At 42.1% G+C, this 27,763-nt stretch overlaps 1 protein-coding gene across 9 annotated transcripts in view; it reads left to right on the plus strand.

The window, feature by feature from the left end:
* Window positions 1-27,763, plus strand: part of NLGN1 (neuroligin 1) — a 772,713-nt gene that overhangs the window by 64,245 nt on the left and 680,705 nt on the right. For 5 of the 9 annotated variants that reach the window (XM_069213054.1, XM_069213058.1, XM_069213057.1 and 2 more), the window contains one exon: window positions 6,695-7,505. In XM_069213054.1, coding sequence (XP_069069155.1) covers window positions 7,013-7,505 — 493 coding nt within the window. In that variant the 5' untranslated portion in view covers window positions 6,695-7,012. Of the gene's footprint in view, window positions 1-6,694; window positions 7,506-7,918; window positions 7,979-27,763 lie in introns of all 9 variants that reach the window. The other 4 variants (XM_069213051.1, XM_069213050.1, XM_069213052.1 and 1 more) reach the window with 1 other exon arrangement.

The following is a 27,763-nucleotide window of genomic DNA, read 5'->3' on the forward strand; positions in this document are numbered from 1 at the left end:
GGGATCCCCCCCTCACTCTGAGAGACCTCTGGATGCTCTGCCTGGGGTGATATTCAGGGGCTCCGGCCACTCGGAGCGCCTTCGCGCTGGTTCCTGCCACCGAAGACGCCGACCCCAGCGAACCTCTGGGGCCCACGGGGCGGGCGCCCCTTCGCCATTGCTGCTTCAATGGACGGAGGCCTCCCATAAACCGACATCGCCGGGGTATTCCACTCTGGAAGTTGGAGAAAGACTGAGTCAGACTCTGCTAATTTGACGCCAGGGGGTGACGAAGGGCTCTGCATGGGTCATTAATGGAACGTAGATGAGATCCAACTCAATGGAGGGGCCCACAACTCCACACCACTAGGGGTTCACCTTACATTTTCTGTTGGTTTGTTGGGGCTTTCGTAGGGTGAGAATTGCTTCTTCAATTTGGGAGGGGAAGTATAGGGAGGGGGGAGTTGGGAGGTATTCATCATTGTATGATGCCGTTATTATGTTGTTGTTTGTTCTTTGCCTTCATCATTTGGAGGTCACACATTGGAAAGCACACACAGGTCGCACAGACACTGGACAAATGCAGGGCCCATACTCACCACACCTCACTCAAATCAATGTCATGCTGCCCCGGCTGTGCGCACAGCTCTGGGGGGGTGCCTTGCTTCAAGACAATATATGGCACCCAAGACGACAGTCTCCTGGAACGTTAATGGCCTCCTTGACAAGGTTAAGTGGACAGTGGTACTGCGCGATGCGCAGCACCTCCAACCTTTGAGCCTACTTCTCCAAGAGACCACCTACTGAGGTCCACATGTCCGTTCTTGGTCCGCTACGGCTTTGACCGGATCTACCATTCTGGGTACACTCGGGGGGGTCAGGGGCGTGGCAATCCTTCTTCACCGGGGCTATCCCTTAACAATACAACAGACATGGGAGGACCCACAGGGGAGGTACGTGGCCTTGATGGGGCGGTTAAATGGACATATCATCAATCTACATAGCATATATGCTCCCCACGGGATTGAGGGGTTCCTTCGCACCCTCACCATCCTCCTAGCTCAGATGCCCACAGGATTCACAGCAGTGGTTAGCAACATGAACGCGGTCTTGGACCCGAACCTGGACATCACGGGTCCCTTGTCAGATACTCGCATCAGGCACTCCCTGGCTCTTACCAGGTGGATGACAACCACGGGCCTCTTTGACGCATGGTGATCGTGGCATCCCAGCCGCTGGCAATACACCCACACCTCAGCGGCATACCACACACAGGCCCGTATAGACATGATCCTTACACAGGCCACTGACCTCTCCCTAGTTACCCAAATTCAGATACATGCCTGTGGCCTCTCAGATCACGCCCCTATATCTATGATCATTGGCCACCCGGAGCAGAATCGGAGACCTATGTGGTGTCTCTATGCTTGGTTTCTACAAAATGAGATCTACTCTGCAGACCTCCACAGAGATGTTAAACACTACTTTACCGTGTCGGTCCAGTCCCGTATCCCTCTCTGGGCAGCAGGTAAGGCCACAATGCGTGGCCATGCAAAGGGTCTTCTGCGACGGCAGGAGAGGGAGAAACAAGCCCACTCCTCTTAGAATGCAAGATGTTGAGAATCGGGAGGGACACAGACAAGCTCTGGAGATGGTGAGGCAAGAAATTAGAAACCACTCCCTGGAAGAGGCAAAGCAGATCTGGTGGGCAACACAAGCCTGAATTTACAGCTGGGGGATAAGAACAGTAAGGTCCTCTACTGGCTGGCCACCAAACCGATGAAGGGACGAGTGATCCCCGAGATAACAGACAATTCCGGGTTGATGCATAAGGCCCCCCATGACATAGCCTAGACCTTCGCTCAATACTATGCCACCCTATACACGGCAGCACCCAGACCTATTATCGAACAGCAGATGCCACTGTTAAATGAAATAGACATGCCGTTCCTCTCAGCCCTTGTTAGCAGAGGTCTTAACGACCACATAACTGTGGAGGAAATAGGGGAGGCCATCACGAATCTTAGATCTGGGAAGACCCTTGGCCCGGACCGATATCCAGCAGAATACTACTTTAAGTTCAGAGATATATTAGTGCCCCCAGCTCCACGGTCTGTATACTGAGGCCTTGGAGCAGGGTGCCTTTCCTCTCTCCTTGGACCAGGCCACGATCGCTGTGCTGCCTAAGTCCAGGCTGCCCTCCTTGCACTGCGCTACTCACCTTTGGCCGGTTCTACGGCACTTGATCCACCCTGACCAATGTGGCATTTTGCATTATGCCCACCCGTAGCACTAGACATTGCCTGCAAAGGCTCCATGTTGCACTGGTGCACAGACACATGCTCCGCTCCCGACTGGCCCTCCTCCTAATCAATTTTGAAAAAGCGTTTGATACGGTGGACTGGAGCTACCTAGACTTGGTCCTTCGGAAAGCGGGCTTGGGACACCCCTTCAGGCGCATGGTTCAGTTATTATACCATACACCATTGGCCCATGTTCTGGTGAACAGGAGGCTGTCGGAGGTCTTCCCCATTATGCGAGGCACTAGACAGGGTTGTCCCCTACCCCCCTCCACTTTGCTCTCACCATAGAACGTCTCGCACAACTGGTTCGCCGAGAAGCCTTCCTGGAAGGATGGCGGTGGGTGGGAGTGGGGAGGACCGCCTTGCGCTTTACGCCAGTAATGTCCTGCTTTACTTATTGCAACCAGAGATAAGCGGTCCAAGGTGTCTTCAATTGCTACGCATTTTTGGTGAGGCCTCTGGCCTTAAGATGAACTCTACAAAATCTCTGCTGGTCCCGTTTTTGGAGTCTCGTGCGCTGATTGATTGTCAAACGGCCATCCCTATCCGACAATTAAGCTTCACGTACCTTGGCATGAAAGTAGCACTCGAACTCTCTATGACCTGGGCCCTCAATCTCACCCCACTCTCCCGTAAGGTGAAAGCAGACCTGGGAAAATGGGAGACCTTGCCGTTAAACGCCATGGGTTACATAGCACTCTATAAAATGCTGGTCCTACCCCGTTTTCTGTACTTCCTCCAAAATTTCCCCATCCGGATTCCCCTACACTGATTTTAGGAGATGGATGCAGTGGCCCAATCTTTTATATGGTGTGAGGGCCGACGGTGCCTATCCTGGGACACATGCCAGCGCGACGTGTACGACGGCAGTCTGGCTATGTCTAATCTATATCTTTACTACTTGGCAGTGCAGGTAATCACCATCAATGAATGGCTCACCGGGGAATGGGACGACCCAGCCTATCATTTAGAATGATCAACAATGGGGTTCATACACACCTTATGGACATGCTATATGGAACTCCCATCTCCAGGGCTATTACCAGCCAGGTCTACATGGGTGGCGCATGACCCAAAAACTGACGGGGTGGTGGGGCCGGGTCACCAAGCACACCCTGCTATGGCGGGGAACGTGGCTACATGAAGTTGCCAACCTTGAGGGCTTCATGCGCTGGGACGCCATAGGCATCACGGTAGTGGGAGATGTCTGGGAGTGTACACACATGATGTGTTTCGAACAACTCCAAGAACTATACGCCCTGAATCAGACACAATTTCACAAATTTTTACAGCTCAGACATGCAATACATGCCCATATTAATAATGGTACCCCCGATACCTGAATTCAGTCCTATGGAGGCGAAGACGATGATGGGGGCTCTGGGTAGGGGGTGTGTGTCGCACATTTACTGCTCTCTTGTACTGAATGCCTCTCCACCTATTCAGCCTCTACGGGCCCGTTGGGAAGCCTGGATCGGCCATCTGGTTAAGGAGGATTGGCGGGATGCGTTGATGGCTCCGTGCATCCTCACAATCCCAGCGAGGCTGCATATAGTGCAGGTGTATTTCTTGCACTGTACCTATCTGAAACCATCCTGACTCTTTCATGCTGGGCTCAAACCGAACTCTCAGTGCAATAAATGCCTTCACTCACCGGTGGACTTCTTCCACATAGCATGGTCCTGTCCCAGGATCCAATGATATTGGGCACACATCCTGCATGATCCTTCTACTCTGCTGAATCTCACCTTGACGACCTCCCCCAAGGTTGCTCTGCTTGGGGTGACGGAAGACACTGGGGACACCTGGGCGATTTGCACACTTGTGGGCACAGTTTTACTTGTTGCAAAGCGTCCAAGACCCCTCCCTCGCTACAACAGTGGAGGAAGGGGATGGATTGGTGTGCTGAAATGGAACGATCTGTCTACCAGGCAAGGGGTTGTGAAAGCAAATACCATAAGATTTGGGATGTGTGGTTGGGCTCTGCCCGCACATGAACATTCTAACATACCCAAGTGCTACATGGACCTGTTCATCTATGAGTCTGTAATCAAATGTGATAATGTGATCATGAAATGTACCTTCTTCTTTGCAATTTGGGTTTATGTTTATAAATCAATAAAAGTTGGCTATCAAAAACAAATTGATGCATATTAGGAAATACGTTTTAATAATATTTTAGATAGTATGTGTGGCATTCACCTACATGAACACTATTGTATCTGATGTGGTTTATTAAAATCAGATTATGTCTCATGTTCAGATATTAGTCAAAAATGATTCTAATTGTCTAAAATATTAGTTTATCACAGTTGAACACATTTGGCATATTGATTTGAAAAAAATAAATTTACATTGGTTGAGGTTACAGAAGAAACCTACATCTTGTTCTAACATGTATGTAAAAAGAGTTTTAAGATTTACTACATAGAAGAATGTTTCCTTCTTGTGCTTCTAAAGTAGTCAAGCCATGTAAACATGTGATTGTTTATGACTCTTTAGGCAGAGAGGCAACAAGGTTGTAGTCGTAAGACGTGTTTTTGGGTGCACCCTCTGGATCTCTACACTGGTTGCTGAGCTAATGGGGGGTAGCCCATGCCCTACAGATATTCGGAGAACCGGGATGCCTCAGTAGAGTGCTAGTGTCTCGCTTTGTCCCTTTTTTGCAACCACATATCCAATTCCCAAAAGGAGCTTGTGTCCTGCGCTACCGTCTCCACATGGGTATACCCCCATCAGTGCCATCTTGGGATCTCTCTCAAATGGGAAACCTACCACTGCCTCTGTGTGAAAGATTCAGGTCCCATATCTCTTAATGGTTGCGCATCCCCAAATTACTTTCAGGAATCTTCCCTTTTCCCTTCATCAGCATTGGCATGTGGGGTACGAATAGTGGCCTATCCACCATAGTACCTCCATGGTGGAGTATACTCTGTGGAAGTACTTAAATTGGATGAGTTAAAGTCTGGTTGGGATTACGAGGGGCCTGGACACCATCGTAGCATTGGTCCATTCATAGTCCTGAAGCTCTCCCAAGTGCCTTCCCACTTTCCTTCAGACTCCGGTAGGGATCTGGGACATCAATTATTAATGTTATGTATATCCTTGAGATCTCCTTACCTAGTATTGGTTCCATAGTGATTTTACATTCCAGCGTGCTTAAGTGTTGGAGGACCACCAGCCTTCTTTTGTACACATCTAATGCATATCTAAGCTCCAAGTAAAGAAAAAAACTGTGCCTTATGAAGCCCAAAGCCATCTGTCAGTTGCTCATAGGACAACATGTGATTGGAATCTCAAATATCTCCCACCTTGGAGATCCCAATTGTGTCACAATACCAGAATCCTGGAAGTCCTGAGACTTCAGAAGCCATGTTCCATGCCATAGGGTGTTTCTTTGTTGGTTTTCCTTCCCAACCTATCTCAGGGCTGACTGCCAGCATTCCACAGGGATAGCAATCACTGGGGGCAGTGCGTGCGGGCTTTGAGAACCATATAGTACCAACCACAACTTGCCGCTGCCCAGGGTGTCATGTTTCAGCCAGATTGCTGGGTCTGCAGGGGTCACTCTTTCCTTCATGAGCAAACCTAGGGAAAAGGACCTAGGAAATAATGTGATTTATATTTTGGGGGATGGAATATCGTCACCGTTGTGATGGAGTAAACCATCTTCCGAAATCTAAATCAGGCCCACAGTTGTTTATTTTTGGAAGGTTCTTATGGAAGACAAAGAGAGTGACTTAGCATGTTTTGTATGCCTTGTTGAAATCACGTTTCAGGTATTTTCTCATTTTTGTATGTTGTGATCACGTGTGTTTAAACGTTTTAGATTTTATATTTTCTGCTGTCATAGGAAATATTTGTATGAGTACAAGAAAAAAAGAAGTCTTTACAGTTAACAAGTATCAAATTGTTGCCCTTATTGATCTACATCAGCATTGTAAGATCATTCAATTGGTGTAATTATTGATAATGCAATTTGTGGCTTTCCTTCAAAACAAATGTTGGAAAATGTTTGTGAAGCTCCATTGTGATCTCCTTAGTCTAGAAATCACAGTTGTAAACAAAACAATTCTATTTATGTTTCGTATTCATTTGAATTGGAAATCTCTTGACAAGAAGTGTGTTGTGTAGCAAATAAGGTGGGGAATAACATTTTCGAAGGGGGTGGCTCATGTACATGAGGTGGTGGTTGGTGTTTGATGGTGGCGACTCGTAATGATCAAACAATGCAACAGTTAAAAAATATTTGCTGGTACGGTTTTAAATATTTAACAGAAATTTCTTATGTAATTGTATTTGCACTCCAACAGTATGCTTTAAGTCTGCATGGATAGAAACTTGCAAATTACTGCTTATTTTTCTGCCAATATAAATTCTTTCATTCTAATGATTTGTTTTGTTTTTCCCAGGGTATAGAACTGCTGCTCACTGGATTTGATTTATAAGACGGACATCTGCAGTAAATGGCTCCTTTCTCTCTGTTCATTTTGCTACTGTGGAAAAGAGAATTGTCAATAGGCTGCAGACTGACAAATGGCGCTGAGTGAAGATGAAGCCTCAAAAGTGTGGAATCAATGGGAGATACTAGCCCTGTGAAAAGCCTTTTGAAATTTGTGTGACAGCCTTTGCTTTTTGAAGCCTGGCATTTATCCTTTGAATGCCCTCTTTGGACTCAAGTGAAAACAAATAGGATTGCTTTTCTGAAACTGTACAACTCATGTGGGACCATGGCACATCCACAACACATACGGCTGGACTACGTATGGAGAGGGATTAAGGTCTGTAGATTCCACACTGGTCTAGATGTGACATTTGCTCTTTCTGTACTTGGATTTTTGTTCCAGGCTGCAGCTGTATCCTGCCAAAAATTAGACGATGCTGACCCAGTGGTGACAACCACATACGGCAAGATAAGGGGAGTCAAGAAGGAGCTTAACAATGAAATTTTGGGGCCAGTTATACAGTTTCTTGGTGTTCCGTATGCTGCCCCGCCAGTAGGGGAGCGCCGTTTTCAACCACCTGAACCTCCAATTCCTTGGCCTGAGATCAAAAATGGAACACAGTTTGCTCCTGTATGTCCGCAGAACATTATAGAGGGCCGGTTGCCCGAAGTCATGCTTCCCGTGTGGTTTACCAATAACCTGGATGTAGTTTCCTCCTACGTACAGGATCAGAATGAAGACTGCCTCTTTTTAAATATATATGTGCCCACTGAGGATGGTGAGTTAATCCATGGAGAAACAGGAGACCTTTCATTCAATTACACTTTCTAACAAAATGATTTCATGTGTTTCAGTAGCATGCATGGCTTCTCTTGTTTGCATGCCATCTTACCTGTGCATGGTGCTTTCCTTGTGTGCGCGTCTGTTGCAGTGTCCCTGTCCACACTCATTTTGTTCCTCTAAGGCACGTGTATCACATTGAAAGGTGGTTCTAACACTCATTCCTACCCACTGACTTTACAGAATTTGCATTATCTGTTCATTGCATGTGAAGGCACCACAAGCTGAGATTCTGCCCCCCCTAAAAAAAAATGAAAAGCAGGAAATTATAAGTTAGCTAGTGGCGATGCATGCTCCGACTGTCTGTGATGGAGCTCCGTGTTATTTTGTAGTCTTCTATTCATTTTTCAGTCAAAAGAATATCCAAGGAATGTGCCAGAAAACCCGGCAAGAGAATTTGTAGAAAAGGAGGTACGTATGAAGCGAAAAAGAAGCAGAATTGAATTGGGGCAGTGTGTTAATACTGTAAACGAAAGATCAGGGACTAACTTGTGTTTGATGACAGTAGTTGAGGAACACTTAAATACATGCAAGACTACCTTTAAGAGAAGAGGGCGACCTTTGTCAACTTGAAAACTAAGTTAGACGTAATTCCATGTGTGCACCAAGGACTTGCTGAGTGTACTGGCATCAACCTAAAAAGTTCTTTATCCCCCTAGTGGCAGAGTATAATTAATCCTAACAAATGTGTGCAATATTATGAATATCCAGAGATCACCGAAGCTTGAAAGATGCACCAAGGCAGGAAATGCTGAACATAGGTTCTGCTAATGTTTGAACCCAGCATTTATATAGCTGATGTATTGACCCTAAGAGATGTTTGCACAATTCCAACAAATCACACACTGCTGTATAGCTCTCTTAAGGTACTTGCCAGCAAGAAGCACCTATTGTCCATTTTGCTTCCATGCATTCCATTAACACTCAAAGTCTTTCAGAATAATGCATAAAACACTTCTTATGTGCTTGCCATAGGAATTAAATTAATTACAAGAATGCATTATATACAGCTGTGCAATATGCAGAAGAACTTATTGGCCGAACATAAGTAACACACTATCTATTGATACATATGTATTTAATGTTTGTCTTCGAATTTTTAATTGATTGTCTTATCATTCTTGTTTAGGTCATAATTTCTTATGGAATTCCAGTAAAGACCCCTCTTTGTAGATTAGTTGTTGACAGTGCCATGCTCCATTGTGTTGCAAATTCCTTTACAATGGTGTAATGTTCACCGGGAATACTGCAGTGTGTTGGTATTTTGATAATCGCCTCAACAATGAAAACAATCGGAAACAGCGAGGTGAATTTACACATATATTTTGGCTACCCTTAGAAAGTGCATTTTTCAGCAAAAGATTTACCTATTCACATAATTAAGATATTGGAATATAATTGAACGAGACATTATTCTGGGGGGCTGAACACGTGGGGCACTATTTTCTGCAACATGAGTGTCCCTCCCTTCTTTCCATACTATCAATTGGATTTGACATTAAATAGTTGGCTCTGGCAGCCAGTACCTTTCAGGCCCTACTGAATGTAATCAAGTCAAAATGAATATTGAAATATCATGATGGTGAAGGTGGAGGTGATCATACTCAACTTAACTTCACACGTTTGGACTGTTCGATGTTGATGGAGAGCCGTGAGAACTTAGTCTGCTGGATCCAGACAGGATCGGTTTAGCGCTGGTGGCACCCTGGATGACAGTCCTTTTTTGGCACCCCCTCCCACCCCATGACTACCTTCTCGGATTCCCTCATTACCACCAAGCAAATGTGCCCCTCATCTCTCTGTAGCCCCCCCTTTCACATTTATTTTATTTGTTTTAAACTGCTTGTAAAGAGTGGCTTTACTAATCTACTCAGGTATCTACCTATGCAGCAGGCATATTAACCCTCTGCGCTACTTTATGACGAGTCAAAGCTGCCCATCTCTCTCCCTAGCAGGAACATGAATCTCAAAAGGTATCTTGACATTTTAATTGTTTCCTGAAGGCTGGACGCACAAGGAACTTTTCAGCAGATACTTTTATATCACATGTTTCCTAAGTCATTGCTAAACACAGCGCACCCCTGAGGTCAGCGCCCTCAATCAAGGTCAGCACCCAGTGCGGCGCACCGCTCACAGCGCCCTAAAGTCAGCACTGGATCCAGACTGCATATATTCAATATAATTCCCCGCTTGCACTGTCTAGAAAATTGTAGACAATCTGTGCGTGCTTCCACCCTCTTGCCAGCCCCATGATATGCTCATACAGACCCCTAAAACATTTTCTTTGCTACCACTTTTGTCAATTGCCTGTGATGCACTTTCAGATTAGCCCACGTGTGGGCCATTTTGAATATTTGAATGAGAAAATGAGTACAAAAATTACTAGAAATAACTCAAATCAGTAGAATAACATTGCATTTCTGCTTGATCCTGTGTCAGACCATGCTATGGTACGTACAAAGGTGAAAGTACCAAAAAGTGAAAAATATTCACCAAAATTAAATAAAACAAAGTGATTACAAACAGGAAAATCAAAGTAAACAGCAGGGAGGAGAAGACAGTATAGTTAAAAAGAAAGTGCAGGGAAGGAAAAGATGAATGGTATTGCCCATTGTGTTCAGCAATCTAGTTTTGCTTGGGGATTACAAAATGGCAATTTGGGTCATGTCACTTTCTTCTGGAATATTAACACGTTACTTTAAATTACAGCTGGTACGCCTGAGAATTCATTAATATGTTGACCTGAATAAATGCAGCAGCAATTAAAAATGCAATAAAAGTATGTCATGTAAAAATAGCCAAGCTCATTTGGCCCTTGCACTGCTGGTGATATTTGACAGGTAGTTTGGATACGTAGATGAATATTTTCTAAAACTTAAAGTCTTTATATTTTTTAACGATTATATTTCTAGTTAAATTCCCAGTGTTAGTGTGCAGAAGAGTATGCACGAAACTGGAGTGGCGATATTTTAGTTCACCATTTAGTCTATTTTGATATTCTGCACATTGAATATGAATGAAAACATATTTGTTAGTTAACCATCAAATCCTCTGGGGCCCCATTAACAAAGATTTTACTTTGAAATCCTATTGAAGTGCTGGTCGTTTATGTCTGAACTCCAGGATTAAGCCAGAATTACTCCTGACATACTCCTGGAATTCAGGAGTAAGCTAGCCATACTGCAAGAGTAAGTCATAGCAACTCATTGTGTTGTCGTTTTTTAACACCATTAGTGTAATGAGAACAGGGAGTTTCCACCAAGAGTGTGCACATAGGCTAGTGGTGGCTTGAATGATAATGCATAGAGTCAGAGGGCATATTCACAAAGGCTTTTCAAAATACACAAAGGAATACTCCTGTAGAATTATTTTACCTACTCCTACATGTCTTTGTGAATTGGCTACACACATCTAAAATGGAAATAAAATGGGTTATTAATACGCAATTTGCACAAATAGGGAAGCACTGTGCCATTTTTGCACTTTTCCTAATAGGGACTTGGACGTTTCAGGACCAATTCCGAACTGTGTATAAATATATAGAAAAAAGGTACTCTTGAAGTACAACGTCCTGTATGCATAAATGCTTTTGTGCATTGGCCCCAGCATGTCACGCAAAGCCACTCAAAGGAGTACGGTGGTCACACATCACCGAATGAAAGTCTGCAGTAATTTACATGCGCGGTGCTGCAGTTATTATGCAGTCCTCCAGCCGTATGTAATTAGCACAGCAACCTCTGCCGCCTCTCACACTGGGATAAATTCACACACTCATAAATATAGATTCATGACTTCATCATAAACTCCACACCTCACCCTGTCTAACCCTGCACCGGAATGACAAATATGTCTGAAGAAGAGATATGTAACTGAAGGTGCCAGTGAATGGTGTCTGCACCAGGGGCGGAGCTGTTATTACTGAAGCAAGGGCAGTGGCACGTGGCACAGGGCTCAAGGCCATGAGTACCAGGCCCACTATATCCCAGTTAAGAACGTATTTTATTTATCAGCTAGGTGTAGAGATGCCCATTATGGTGACTTCTATTAGCGCCTATGACACCCTTGCTACCGTGCTGACTGACGCAATTACTTTAGGATTACATTCCTGGAAAAGTAATCCATTTAGTCTTAAATAATCTACTTTGGCGCATTGATGGTAAGGCTTTGCCCTGACAAAGTGCATAGGACCAAAGGACACCGTAAATATTTTGCATGCTATCTAATGTGCTTTCCACTGCTGAACATTTACCAATCTAAAAATATGTTTTAATTGTAAGCGTAGATCAAAGGCCACATGTGAGATGATCAGTTCCTCAAAATGGGGGATTTCTAACTAATCTTGACTTTTGTCGGGGAAACGTCTTAGTCCCCCATGCCTATCTTACAGTATGAAGGACAAAGCCGCCCAGAGAGAATAAAATAGATGACTATTACCTTATTTCACCTGTTGCGCTGTAAATTACAGATGTTACTATTAATCGATTTAGTGGTACTCACTTTACTGAGAAGGATGGAAACGAACCAGCCTTGCCAGGACTGAAACACCTGATTTGAACACCATTCCATGTCTCAGTGGTAAGCATTCATCTAACTGAGTCATCCTGCTGACTTGGATTAGACCTTTGTGACTCCACTTTTAGATATGTCTTGTTGGCCTTACCACAGTTGATGAACATATTTAGATAACACAGCCTCAAACAGAAAGTATATACACTGAGGTCACAACAAGACAAGTTTAGTGATACCACTTATCTTCATATTGAACCTCCTGTGCTCTGCCTTAATTGGGATGCTAATGCATATTCTATTTCCTTCTGAAAATGTTTTTGGTGAGGTGGGAAGCACTTCTTTTTGAATCAACAATGAATTCCACTCTGCTGCCTTATTTTTATCACATGAAGATTTTTACATCTGTTTTTAGACCAGTCATTCTACTACAACTCATTGATACCACCATGCCTCTGTGATGGTCAGCCATCCATAAATGTGTCTTCCGGTTTGTAGTATGGTAACCCCCTAAGTAGGTGACATGTGTGTAAGTGTACCGCCATGTCCAGTAGATGATGGGGAAGGGTCAAAAATTGTTAATTTTATCCCCTATAGACTTTAGGTTCTTAAAGTTTTTAAAGTTTCTTTATAAAATAGTAAAATTAGTATATAGTACACATAATTGTGCGATCAGTGTATAAAGGCTACTCTCTAAAGCCCTTAATACAGTTTAGTGGTGATGTCTCTAACAACAATTTGATGTAGGTGCTCAACTGTAATACATTATTAAGTAGAATTGTGATGTCTAAATGCCTGCTTACAGAGCCAGCAACCAGAGTAAAAGACTGTTGACGGAACATAATTACAGCTGCGGTTCAAACAACAAAATCAGAACTGGCATTTTTGTTTTGATCTCTTTATCTAAAATGAATAATGATAAGCAGAAATGACATATTTACGGCTAAATATTATTTTTCATGAGCTAAAGATCAATGCAGGAAAGACTGAATACTCAGCATGTTTTTTATAGTATTTTTAATCTGCCTCACATTAAATTGACTTTGATAACTTTTCACAACAACGTATTAATTGCTTTTTGGTGTGTATATTTTCATACTGCAGATTCTGATTCAACTCTATCTTCCCATAACCATACTTTCTCTTTCATATGAAATGATTTATACTTGGTGTGAAGGGTGTTACTGTTATCATGTATCGTAAGGCACAAAATAGTCTCTGCCATGTGATAAGGAATTTGTAAGTCACCTCTGTGTTCCATGACCTTATAGAGAAACGTGTTCCTTTACATGGTCATGAAGGTCACCAGTGACTTGCAAAATCTTTATAATTTATGGCAGGGACATTTTATTTCACGTATATATGTTGCATGTGTTTAAAAGAGATCAAACCCATTTACAAATATGGTTACATATTATGTACTTTTAATCACTCCTTACAATGCACTCATTAAACATTTAATGAAAACCAGTCACGTTAATCCCCTCCTTGCAGGTTTCTAAGGCAATTGGTACCATAATCTTCAGGATTTACATTTACAAAAAAGATCTCATGAGTGCATCTCTACCTCTGTGGATTCACATCTCAGACTGAAAATAAGCCATTCCCTGATTTATGTGCAGGGAGGTAGGCGAAACAGGAGGAGTCTATAGCTTGTAACCCCATTTTGCCAACCTGTCTTTCTATTTTGCCCTGTTTGTACACAGGAGTGATTCTATTGACATGAATGTTGCATCAAGTATCTTCAGTGCTTTGTTAATTAATCTCGGATTCAAAGATGGGTACATGTCAGTAGACTGTGATTGCATCTGGATAAGGTATGACTTGCCATCTTACCAGGGTTGGTGTTAAAAAAAATATTCCTACTAAGTGAACTGATCATGGGACTCAGGGCTTCAACTTAAATGAAAGTGAACCTTCAGAAGCTGCCTAACCATCTTCCAAAGACATGGGGAACTATTCACAAAAAGCGGTAGACACACCCTCTAATTTTTAAATGTACATCTTAGTGTAGTTTTACTACTGTCTGGAATTCATATATTCAAAGTGGAATCCACATGAAAAGCTGCACCTGGCATATCCTTCATGTGATTTCTAGTTGCACAGTGACTGACTACTATGCACATCGTGAATAGATTCCCATGTGAAAATGCACTTTTTTTCTTCTTTTTTCTCTCTGGGGAAAATATTTTTCCCCATGGATAAACTCTTTTCCCTATATTTCCACCAAATTTGAGATGTCTCCTTCCCCATCTCATCATGGGAAGGATTTAGAAACACCCATGGCTGTAATGAAACTCAAACCCTTTCCAAGCTGGAAAGGCGGAATGTTGGGAGCTCTATTGCAGATCCGGGCATTACTCGCTTTGGAGCGTCAACATTCCAATGCTCTTTGTTCACAGCACCAGTTATGAGCAAAGCCTCACAGAGCCTGAGGGGATTTTAATCTCCTCTGGCTTCGTGAGGAATTTGTTTTATTTGATAGAACATTCTGCCCTCTAGTGGCAGAATGTTCTAATAGCCTTAGAACCCACCATAGCGGGCTCTACTGGCCATTAAAGACCCGCTCCCTTGTTAAAGGCCCTCGCCTTCTGCCTTTAACTTGGCAGCGGGCCATCAATGGCCTGTAGAGCCCACTACTGCATGTTCTAAGGCTAAATTCAAGCACTTTGTGAATGCCTGCAAATACTTTTGGTTTTGGACTGTCACAAACTTCTAAAGCTAACTAATGAAAATACACTTTTTAGAAAATATACCGCCCATTGGTTTACATTTTGCTATTCTGTAGTGGCCAAGAGCTGGGAGGTGAAAGCAGATCTGTATAAAATGGTAAAGATTATTTTATAATAAGGCAATTATCCCTTTGTTTGCTCTAGTAATCGCTCTGAAATAATTTAGGTGGCTCTCCAATATTTTTCAACTGGTTTATTTCTTTACTGGTGTAGACTTATCTTTGAGGAGGGGGAAACATCAATAAATTTCACTGATTTTCCCATTATTTTTATAGATTTAGACCTAAAAATACTGTCCGGGCCAGTAAAAAAGTGGATAGGTGGCATCTCTACCAACTACATCTTGGAATGACTAGTAGCACCCCAATTCCTACTGCCCACTTCTGGCAGAGATCTCCACCCTCTCAAAAGAGCCTATGCCTGCCTGAAATCCCTTCATGAATTCCTTGCAGGTGCGAGTAACGTAAATTCTGTCTTAAACTTACGTTTACCTTTGAGTGTTCTCTTGTGAAGAGGCCCCTAAAACTAGAGGCAGATGACTGGGAAGCAATAGGATCAGGATCATCTTACTCTTTTCATATAGGTATTAAATGTAGATATTGGATCCTTTTCACGAAAAAATATAACAATATGGGTGGAGCTTTATACCTCATTTTGGGTGTATATTATTTTTTTCATTCACATCCCTAGTAGTCCACTGGAAAAGCTGCGTCAGGCATAGGTTTTCAGATGTATGAATGAGGTGTCATGTGACATTTTTAAATGGTCTTTAATGCCCCTGTATGAAGTTACCTGTACAACAGCATAATGGAGCCTCCTGTTCAAATGCATATTTTTTTGCTGTGGTGGATGTATATTTCAACATGAGTAAAGCCCTACACCCCAAGTTAAATTTGTGTGATTCAGTCCTGTTCCATCCTGGAAGTGAAATTACTCCAGTTACTCCAGCCTTTGACTGCAATCTCGGATTGTTTTCAGGGTGGAAAGTCGTTGGAAAGAAATTTAGTAATGACATAATTGCATGTTTGTTGGTGTTCCTACCAGTCCAAGGCAGACCATGTCTTGGAATCCCCACTTAACACCCCTCACGTTAGATTTACTGGAATTATTTTAAAAGGGTCTATTGTTGGGTGGCTAAGATGAGAGGTACCTTCATCAAAATATTCCCTTAGTAAAGAATATGAATATATGTCCTGAGCTTTATATCTCAGGTACATAAAGTGCTTCTTCATGGGATAATAATATGTGTGTTCCATTCCTAAGAAACAGACTACAAAACATACAGGTAAAATAATTTCTCTGTTTTTGATTAATTTGGACGTGTACAAAATGGCTTATGATCTTATTCAAATGCGAGTAATTTGAGGAGCTATCTGCAATGATGTCACTGCATAATGACATAGTGAGAGCCCTGCTGTCATAACACATACATTTGTATAACACCTACTGCCCTTTTCATTATGAAACTGTGAAACAAAGACATTTCCCAAGTTTCAATTGAGCTCTAATCTGTTTATCTTTGTTTCATATTGACACCAAGTAGCTGAATCCAACAATTTGCAGATAGTGTTTGCTTTGTAAGAAACGTTTTACATCTTTGCATTCTTAAAATGTATTTAGGATCCTCCACAAGAATCCCACTACCCTTGAAAAAAGACTGGTGACTTGTTTCACTAAATATGGTTCACTGGTGCAAGTGACAATGATAAATCATCTCCATTGTTCTTTTAGCAAAAACATATGTACATCTACCCCTTATACTCAAAGACCATAGCAAGTTAATAGCTCAATAGCTAGCAATTCCATGCAATTATATTGTAAACACTATAACTAAAAAAGCATTAGCAGGTTTCTGAACTTCACAAATATAACTTCATAGAAAATGCAGAAGCTGAAACACTGTTCTACAGAACGTATATAGGTAGCAGCCAGAATTTCTTGTTGACTGTTGTATGCATGTTCTGGGGCGAGGTGGAAGAAGGGAAGGTCTATCACAAGAATTACATATTTAATGACATACTTTTCATAGTGATCCTCAGGGCAGATGATGATAAGGGTAATCCAGCAAACACAACAATAAGGATGGTAACTCATGTTTTTTGAATATCTAGAGGTTTTGTGAACTGGTTACACTAAAAACAATCTTGCAAGTCCTAGACATATACTTAAGAATGTGGACATTTCAGACTTTTTTTGGAAATCAATCTAAAACATTAGGTATAGTGGAAGTCGCCAATGTTTTGTTCAACAAGTTTGTAGGGCCTTACTATTGTCATGCATTTCTGAACATATTTCAACATTCTAACGCGGTGAATCAGAACCACTCAAACATGTGTGCTTAGTATAAGACTGACTCACCCAAAAATATAGTTGATAACGAATAAGTATAAATAGATTCACCCGGGTGTACTTAAGATGTCCATTCATGATACTTTAGTTTGCATCATAATGTAAAACATATTTGCAAATCATTTTTTCGATTTAGCATAACAGTATTTTCACCTTCCCCTATTGTATCAACCAAGTACTTATAGGATAGTGTTATACACATAGCAAACAGGAGCTCTTCTTCTGGGATATGTCCCTTGTACCTGGCAATATAAGTCTAATTGAACAACTGAACAATTGACGTGTAACTATAGACAGTGGTGATAGGTTGCTTTATGCTAAATAGGTCACAGAAGCTATTGCTCTAATTCAGTCGACTTCAAATGAATGTGAAAGGAACACATGCAGGATCATTATCTTAGAGAAGGAGATAGTATCCAGATATGATTGTGAGGTGATTTAGACCAATGAGCCCTATTTCAAAGCTGTGCATAAATATCTTGATCTTCAAGCTGGACAATGATCAAAGGATGCACATTAAGGAAATGGTGATAATATTACTAAAGCAAAGAAAATTTGTCAAATGGAAGTGGGCACAAATTTCAGTTTGCGTTGCATTTTTAATAAACGTACATTTGGTGCATACCATAATGTTTATGACTTCATATTGATTTGTTATTTTATTTGAACGCTTTTTATGAAGTATAAACCTAACCCTGTGGCATTGGAGTGATGCACAGAACAGTGAACAAATGTGCATTAGAATGCAGTGTGAGGCAACCTGTGGTTAAAGTAAGCATCTTCTCAGGACACGTCTGGATAGACTGCATAGACGGAAGATGCTACCTAGTTCACCCACAAATCAAAATATGAAGATATTTTAAGCCTCACTGGCATTTTTCCATAATAGGTGCACTGCATGTGTGTTTTCTCAGATTTTGGCATTTTCAAACATAAAACACAATAAACAGAAAAATATGAATACCGACTTTTCAAATGCACAATATACAAATCTCTGACCTTATGTTTCTTATAAACAATGATCCATCTACACCTACAGGCCTGTAGCTATCTGAATCATTTGACAACACATAAGGACCATGCAGCATTACGATTGACTCTTGTTGTGCACCAGGTTGGACTTAGTGTAACCTCAAGCCTTTTCCAGATGTGCACCCAATATTTTGTCAAATTTCTGTGTACATCTCCTTACAATGTAAACTGTGTGCTCTAATGCGGAACATCTATCCATTCTCCATTTCCACTCCTGCGTTCGGAGAAGTTGTAGTTCTGCCCTCCATCATCTTGCTGTTTCAGTCTGGACCACAAGAAATCTCAGACAGGTCAGGCAACAGGCTGTTCTGTTGCCACCCATTTCATCCATAATCCATAGCCGGAAAACACTGGGTGTTAAATCTGTTGTATGACTTGCAACATCTGAGAATATTTTCTCAGTAAGGCTTAATTATTATGCACTCCCAAATCGTGTATAAAGGTTCCTCTCTCTCTCTATGACATTTAGTTCGTTGTGAGGACAGCCCTGGTTTCATTTTGGACAATTTGTCAGGGTATATTATATTACATGTAAACGGTGAAGTTTAATGAGACAACAGTGAGTTGAGATTGCCGGTGTGTGATGGGCCATCTCCCAATGACAACAACCCTGCCAATATCTGCTTTCAATCTAGCTCATAGTTGTGTCATAAGGTAAGAAGTATCAGCTATCAAAGAACAGTATATTCTTGAGATGCCACCTCTCCCTAAAGGATACATTGTCACGCTGCAATCTAAAAGGTTGAATTCAGAAAGATGTGCCAAACAAAGTTGCAATGAATCCGGTATGTGCCTTAATTGTAAAATCTAAAAAAAAAAATGCAAATCTATGTAAATGGAATTCCTCACATAGAGCAGGAAAAGACTTCATGACAGTTCCATCCCAGATATCGCTGAACATGGAAATTCCTATAAAGTCCCAGGTCTTACATTTTGGTGCCATCTTGGTGGTGAGAAGTCAGTCACCCTGTAATAGTGGGGTTTGCAATGTGAGTCTTTGTTACTAAGTAATGTATGATATTGCTTTATGCCAGACACTCATCTCAAGCGCAGCGACCTCTGGAAAGTCTTTAAGGATCATGGAATGATATAAAAGGTAGCAGGATTGGTGTCTTGGAAATAATCCAGCCGCAGTCTACGTGCTGGATCAAGTTGGGCGGCCCAGAAGTGGAGCTGAAAATCTGCTGTACCCAAACCACAATCATATCTAGCCAGTATACATTTGGCCTAGGCTATCCTTGGCTAGCTACAAGAACCTTCTTAGGGTGGCATTTACCTTGTCAAAAAAAGGACTGCAGAATAGTATACGGGTAATTTTGCATGGCATTTAAACATTTGTGGAGGGCTATCATTTTAAGGAGTGGCCCATTGCAGAGGTTGGTTTCTAGTTGTATCAACAGTATGAGGATGTTAAGGCTCCATGCCCAATGGGGAAGCATATAAACATGAACCCCCAAGCATTTTAAATTATCTGCGCGCATCTGCAGTTGAGCATGCAATGGCATTTCAATGGCATTTCATTCTCCAGGTGGCGCAGTATGAGTTTGATCAATGCACGTTTTTTAGACACAACTGGATCGCATGTCTTCTTTTTCACTCACTTTCTTGCCTGCTTTTCACCCATCTCTTGATTTGCTCCTCTTGCATATTTCCCTCATTTTTGCACAATCACCTCTCTACTTTAGTTTTGTATTCTTTTGTACTGCAGGACTTTACTTTGATCTCCATTTTCCTCACTGCAACATTTTATTCAGACAGCAGTCCTCTTTCTTACATTCACTGTGTCCACCTCTTTCCACTCTTACCTCAGTGCCTTGACTTTTCAGTCTGGTATTAGCTAAGACCTTTGGATTTTACAAAATGATATATTATGTGTACTTAGTTATTGAGGCTTTCAACCAACCAACTACAGTATACAGCACGGGGGAGTCGGTCAGCCCACTTGGGCCTTTGGCATTCTACTTTTAAACCTGCACATATTTCTAACTAAAGATTATTGCCAGGTATAGATATAGGTGTACTAGGTATACTATATATATATAGTCAACACCTTTTAACTTTCTGTACAGGAGACAAGACACCAGTCACTTGCTCCGCAGAGAGGTGGATTTCTTGCGTTTTTCACCGAGAGTTAAAGTAATCAGGGAGCAGTACATTGCAAAAGTCCTTGTGGAAACAGAGGGTGAAACCATTCATGGGATGTATCTTTTGAGAAATGTTAAACCCTTTCCCCCTTCCTCAGTATAGTTTGGTCAATTTGCTCAACAATCACATTACGCCCTCCCAAATGCTTGAAACCTGCATCAGTCAGCACTCATATAATAACAATATGTATTTCGCTAGAATATGGAGAATTAAATGTCTTCAGGGAGTCGGGAAACTCACTTTTTCCTACTGCCCATTTTTTTCAATTAAGGCATTTATTTTACTTGGAAGTGCTTAGTATAGGGTTTTAATGCTCAACTGGGTGGACTGTTCTATTAAGCAATATTAATAGATAAGAACAACAAAAAGTGCTTCGTCTACTCTACAGCATGCAAACTCTAGTCGTGCATGCTACATTGCACATTGCAAAATGTAGCAAGAAAGTTTTTCAGCCGATTAAACTCTGAGTCTGCAAGAACCCAAAAATGTCTCCTTGCATTGTCCTAATGAATTGCAGCATGTCAAATAAAACGTATTTAGAGAAAATATCTACAATAACAACTTCAGAGGTACTTTCGAAATTCCCGAAAGAGTTACAGCATGATTACATCCTTTTATGGTAGGCCCTGATTTACCAACTGATACATGGATATCTTTATCCGTGCTGTGACCCCACATGACACTAACCTATCCCTGTGCTATGCTATTTTGAATTAGGCTTAATTGATACATTTTTCGAATTTGCAGTGGACAGACCTGTCCGATGATCTGCCGTAATGCCCATACTGGGCTGAACAGTCTTCTCAGTTGAGTGCTAGACAGTACTTAATTTGAGCAAGTGGTTTCTGGTGCGGGGCACTGGCACTTATTTTTGAGGGCCAACACTTAGGGCCTGATTACAACTTTGGAGGAGGGTGTTAATCCGTCCCAAATGTGACGGATATTATCCTGCCCACGGTATTACGAGTTCCATAGGATATAATCAACTCGTAATACGACGGGTGGTATACCCGTCACATTTGGGACAGATTAACACCCTCCTCCAAAGTTGTAATCAGGCTCTTAGTTTTCTGCATCAGGCATTTAGTGCGAGAAAAAGACATATGGAAAAGGGGTAGGAAGAGAAAAACAAAAAAAGCGTTGCAAAGGGAGAAAGCAGAAAGTCGCAAGCATGAGCCGAAGGGTCAGGGAGTGGCTGTAAATGGACTAAAGATGCCCAAGATTTTTGTAGGATTAGGCTGCCTCTGCATTTAGTGCGCACACATTTAATTGCAGCAGCCGCGGGTTACAAAGTAGAGCTTTGGGCACCGACACGTTTTTATTCACAAATTAAGCACTGGTGCTAGAATACACCATATGTGCTAGTTCAGGTTTGCGGGACTACCAGGCATTTTAGTGGGCTGGCGTGGTGCGGCTTGGTTTCACCGCCCTGGTGGCCAGTTTTGTATTTTTAAATAAACAATGCAAAACCAATGGTATGAAAGAGTACATTAAAAACATTAGTTTTGCGTTTTTTGTTTAGAAACGCCCAGTAACTAGTCCAGCCGTGGCGGAAGCTCATAATTTGCTTTTATAAAAGCAATGACCTTCAATTAGAATGATACGATTTGCTTATTTAGGGCGTCAATTACGATTTGAGTGTGCAGGAGCTAATCTACATATAATTTAAATTCTAGCCTGCCATGTCTATTACCTTAGTTGGAAATGGGCTAACTGACAAGGCGCTAAGATTGGGCCGTCTGCTCTCTTCAGCAGAGGGGCGTCAACCAAAGGTGTGCTAGGCTACAGTAATGGATGCCCAGTCTTATCTAGGGCAGGATTCTACCACAAATATTTCCTGCTCAGGCAGGTAGGAGTATAGATAAACGTTTCTGAAACTTAGGAACTAAATGTTCCTGCTTGTTAAAATCATTGTTCTTTTGTTTTGCAGCAAAAAAACAATTTTAGGGGTTCTTTCTGCAAAACAAGCATGGAAGTCCACCAGGCATTCTGTTTTACCAAAATAGCACCCATCACACTGGTGGATGCATTATTGGCAAAATGTTCCCTGACAGAGAAGTGAGGTTCTTGAAATAAAGCAGATATTCCACTGCCATGGAGGCAGAGGCAGGGGCAAATATGGGCCTTGCGACCTTCTAAGCCACCAGCAAAATGTTAAATGAGTCCCTTTTTCTATTTACCCATATGAGTACCTTCCCTCTAAACTGAACATGTTACACGGAATGCACACTACTTGGAATACGTCAGGGGCCAGCTGAAAATCCAAAAGATTCACAAACAAAGCATAAGACAATAGGCTTTCTCAGGATACAGGCATGGACAAAGATTCTTTAATACCCTACTGTTGCCCTCATAAATGTTCATTTATTGTAGAATTCAGGGAGATTATCTCGATCAAACTCTTCACAATCTTCCTTCCACCCTAGGCCATTTATCTTCCCTCTCATTCCTCTCCCCACTGTATGGATGTTGTGGTTCTTCTGTATTTGTGTACATTTATTGGCCTATATTCTCATAGTAAACATGCACTGCCTTTCTCTCTGTACTCATGTGAGACCTATCCATCCTTTTGGTATGTAGAATACGTAGCTGCTTTCTGGAAATATGTTCATACAATATAAATTCCCACAGTAAAATAAAAAAACATACCCATTGAAATTGAGAGAAGCCAGTCTCTCTTAAATCTTTTATTTCTTCTTCTTCTAGTAATTTTTTCATCAAAGCTTAGTTTGTCTGTGGAATGCCGAATTTCTGTCTCCTTTACAGGTAGAGAACGTGGAACGTTTCTATAAAGTTTCACGTCACTTCTTCCCATGGAGGAGGAAAGTATTGTTATTTTCTTCAGTGTTTCCTGCTATGAATTAATGGGTATTTGCCTTTCGTAAATTGTTAGGAAAAGTTGCTAGAAAATAATATTCTTTGATCTTGAGGAAACCCATATATGGAAGTGCTGCACATGTTTCACCAAACGAAATTATGTGCTGAGCACTTTTTACACCTTAAATAGATCAGTAAAGGATTTTATTTATTCCCGAACCATTCAAACAAGCATGAATGGTACCCCTGAAAGCCTTTGTACTTGGTAAGTAATGTACAAACGTGGTCGACACTGTATAGTTATAGTTAGGTCTGAATTATCAAAGGAAGAGTGTTTTTTGTTTTGCTAATACCTTTGATGCCGTTTGACAAATCTTTTTCCAAAGCCAGTTCCTCCACCTCAGCTCCTTCCTGGGAAGTTTTGGGGTGAGCTGTAAAGCAGAGCCAAGAGAAAAGAATCCCAAAGTGCAATCTCCCCATGCAGTTTTCCTATGGAAAATTAGACAATGATACTGCAAAAAGGGCCGAACAGAATAATTCAAAGCTAGATCTTTGCCCAGAATGCATGATTTTTGTGATTTGGTGTAAAATCTCTTCAGCATTTTGGAGAAATTAAGGATCAAAATGTATAGATATCTGTTGCCATAGGACTCTTGCGAAAGTCCCACAGAACTGTACAGGTAATAAAGTGTCCTTAATATCTTGGACTGCAAGACCAAGCGATGTGATTGGTGGCCTAAACATGAAGAAATTTTTTGAAGCAGCACTCATTACAGAACACAAGGACTTGGTCTCTGTGTCCTGAACCTAAGGATAAGCAGTATGGTAGGTGTATTCTGACCCCCTCCTGCAGTAGTGGGAGGGTCCTAGAGACCATCTACAGTCCAGGTGGCTGAAGTCCCACGAGAGCACACAGAGGCAGTGCAGGTTCCTGCAGGAATGGATTAAGAAAAAAAATAAAGCACACTAAGGTGGCAAAGCCCCTGCTATACACAGACTATGCTGTGCACAGAAGTCTTTAAAAAGAGCTTACTACTTTGTGACACTCATTCTCTCCTTAGGTTTCAAAGCTCCTATTATGACACACCCTACACCTTGTACAGAAGACATCCAGGAGACCCCACTTCCTTTGGACAGCCACTCCCCATAAAGCGTTTAAGCCCATATTATGCATACCCTTTGCCTTGTACTAGTTTATTTGTGGGTTGCTTATCTCTTGGGCACAGTCAATAGGATGGGAGTAGCCAAGACACTACAACTCACAGCCTATGCCTTGTACAGAAGTGTTCAAGCTGAGCACACTCCTTCTTGACCTACGTCTCCTTAGGTGGAAAAGCCTCATGGTGACCCCACTCCCTTCAATCTGCTGCTCCCCATTAAGTGTGAAAGCCCCTACAGTGCAAACCCTTTGCCTGGATCATGCCATTCATGGGTAGGTGATCTCTTGGGTACAGTCAATGAGATGCGAGTGACCAAGCCCCTACAACGCACATCCTTTGACCTGTACATAGGTGTTTGCAGACAGGCAGTTCCTTACCAAACTCTTCTACACACAGCCTCTGCCCTGAACAGAAGTCTATACAGATAGGCCAGTCCCTTTCCAAACCCTACTATGTACTGCCTTTGTCTTGTAAAGCGGTGTTTGCAGAAAGGGCAGTTCCTTCCTAAACTTTACAATGCTCAGCCTTCATCCTATGTAGAGGTTTTTGTGGACAGGTCCGTTCCTCATCTTCCCTTTAAACAGAGATGTTTGCAGAGAGGGCAGCCCTTCATAACATTATTATGCACAGCCTATCCTCTGTTTGGAGGCCTTTACAGCCAGGCCAGTCCTTTTCCAAACCCTATTATGCACAGCCCTAGCCCTGTAGAGTGGCCTTTGTGAACAGACGAGTCTGTTATTAAACTCTACTATGCACAGTGTTGACTGTGTACATAAATGTTTGTGGACACGCTGTCTCTTACCAAACCCTACCACAGAAAACATTCGCCCTGTACACTCATGCATGCACATACTCAGACACATACATACACTGTGAAATACACACACACATACACACAGGCATGGATATATCCATATACACACACTTTCACAGTTACACAAACACACTCACAGACTCCCACACATACACATACTTTGCCATACACCTAAACACACACACCCTCACATTCACACACATACCCTCACACATAAAGATTCTGACTTAGTCGCACATACACACTCACATTCTTGACATGCACACACACAAACACACTCTCACAATGACACACATGTAAAAACACACACTGACATGCACGCAAGCACACATACACACACATACAGACTCTGACATACTCACAGTCAACACACAGTCTGACACCCTGACCCACATGCTCACACTCATACACCTCACACACAAACATACACACAGAGTCTACAGCAGGCTTTTAAGATACAGAAGCCTTTTAACAAATAGAAACATAAAGGACCTCATTACAAGTGTGGCAGTCTGATGACTGCCACAGTTGCGTTGATGACCGGGCCACCGCACTCTGGGTGCTCCAACCACTCAATTATGAACTGAGCAGGCAGACCCACTAAGGTACTGCCATCCCTGCCGGGAACATTGTTCTGAATGGGTTGACGGTGGTCTCAATTGTAGTCAGCCACTGTGGCGCTGAACTCAGCACTGCCTGGCTGATTACAACCGTGTTCTCTGCCAGCCTTTTCATGGTGGTTTCCTCACCATGAAAAGGCTGGCAGAGAACAAGTGCAGGGGCCATGGCGGTGACCTCCAGGGGCCCCCTGACCAGCACCCTCAGAATGGGCACTGTATCCTTTGCAGACAGTGTGCATTCCCAGAATGCTGGTCCCCCCCTTGGTGCTATGGGATCGCAATCAGCTCCTTCAATGTAGCCGAGTGCTATCTTGTAGCACTGTTCCCGCCTGTCTGACTGGTGGGAACACTCTAATACAATGTTTCCACTGGTCAAACCTGTGTGAACATTGTAATAGGGTGGGGGGATGACCCTGCGAGTTTGCCAGTCCTGCGTTGGGACCGTCAAACTCTAATGGGGCCAAAAGACACTTACATGACAAACAACATGAAATTCTTCTATTTTAGAACCAGAAAAGGAGGGTTCTTAACAGAACCATTTTTGGTGTTTTTTCAGCTGTTCATTTATTTTTTGTCATTTCAGGAAAATGAGAGTTAAAATTAAACTGGAAAAAAAAAAGGCATGAAAACGGGGGTTGTAAACAAAAAAAGGTTCTGTGTGGGACATTTGTGTAGCGTTGACTGTGCACGGTGTTGGGTTGGCTATATGGCTTGGAATGTGACCAAGCCCTGTGCCCAGCCCCCTACAGGTGGATAACCTGCCTCTGTGCATGATCTCCAGCTGTGCCTTCACCCAACATCCACATGGGCAATCAGACCCCTGTTGGGCATGGTCCTCCTGGACATCCCCCATAAAAGCTAAAGGGTCAGGGTATCCCTGCCTCCTCCCTTATACCTTAAATATTTTTAATTGTCAGGACACAGAGACCGCACCCCTGAGTCCTGTAAGGTGGCTGCACCATTTCTGTTTGTGTTGCAGCCAGCCAATTGACGCAAGTTCTCTTGCAGGACTTGCTGGGGGCTCTCACTGCTGCAAGATGGCTGAAAGGAAAAAAAAGGCCTTTTCAGCCAATTAGATTGCTCCATTATTTTAAATTGTGTGCTCATGAGACTTTTACATACCCAATCGTCCAGATCTCGATAAAGTGTGAACTTTAGTGCCTCCAAATCTTTAGAATGGCGTTAGAACAAATCACAAAAATGCACATTTTCCAAGTAAATAAGTACCTTTCTGCCAAATTTAGTGTCATTCTGTTGAGCCATTTTTTCTGTATAACTGTTCAATCTTCCTATGGAAAACTGCATGGGGAAAACGCTTTTCTTGGCCTCTACCTGACAGATCACCCCAAAACATTCCAGTGAGGAGCTGAGGTGGATGAGACTTTAAAAAAAAAAAAATTTGTGAAGATTTTGAAAAGAGCCCCAAAGTTATTAGCAAAAAAAAAAAAACACCTCCTATAAAAACGTGGCCCTTTACTTCCCAGGGGAAACCACTTTTGGGCAATGTCATTATTGTATCCGGACAGCCCAAAGACTGGTAAAGTGTACTGTTGTGTTAATTTTCTTATAGCAGTGCCACTATAAGACAGGCACCAAGCCATATGTTCTAGCAGTGGGTAATAGTAATTCACCCAGTTGCCCTCCAGGCTGCCTAATAAATGAATATTTACTAGTGAAAAAAGCCACTAACTTTGTCATTACATTTGATTCCAAATCAGCAACTTATTTTCCCTTAGGGAAATTATGTTTTGAAGTATATTATCTAACGTGAAAATGTATATAGCATGTAATTAGTATTTTGATCCTTTTGCAAACAGGCAAAGAGGCAAGATCTAGTTCAAATAATGGTGTAAGTCCTTCCCATTATGGCGGTTAGTGGTACAATTGGATATTCCAGTTAAACTGCTAGCTAAATTGCAAAGATTACAAAAATGTATAAAAGTCTACCTTTCAAATTATTGGGAAGAAGAGAATGGGCAGGTTATATGTTCCGAAATTGGGAAGAAGTAACCCATGTCATT

The sequence above is a fragment of the Pleurodeles waltl genome, chromosome 11, assembly GCF_031143425.1.
Source record: "Pleurodeles waltl isolate 20211129_DDA chromosome 11, aPleWal1.hap1.20221129, whole genome shotgun sequence".
NCBI classification, from domain to species: Eukaryota; Metazoa; Chordata; class Amphibia; order Caudata; family Salamandridae; genus Pleurodeles; species Pleurodeles waltl.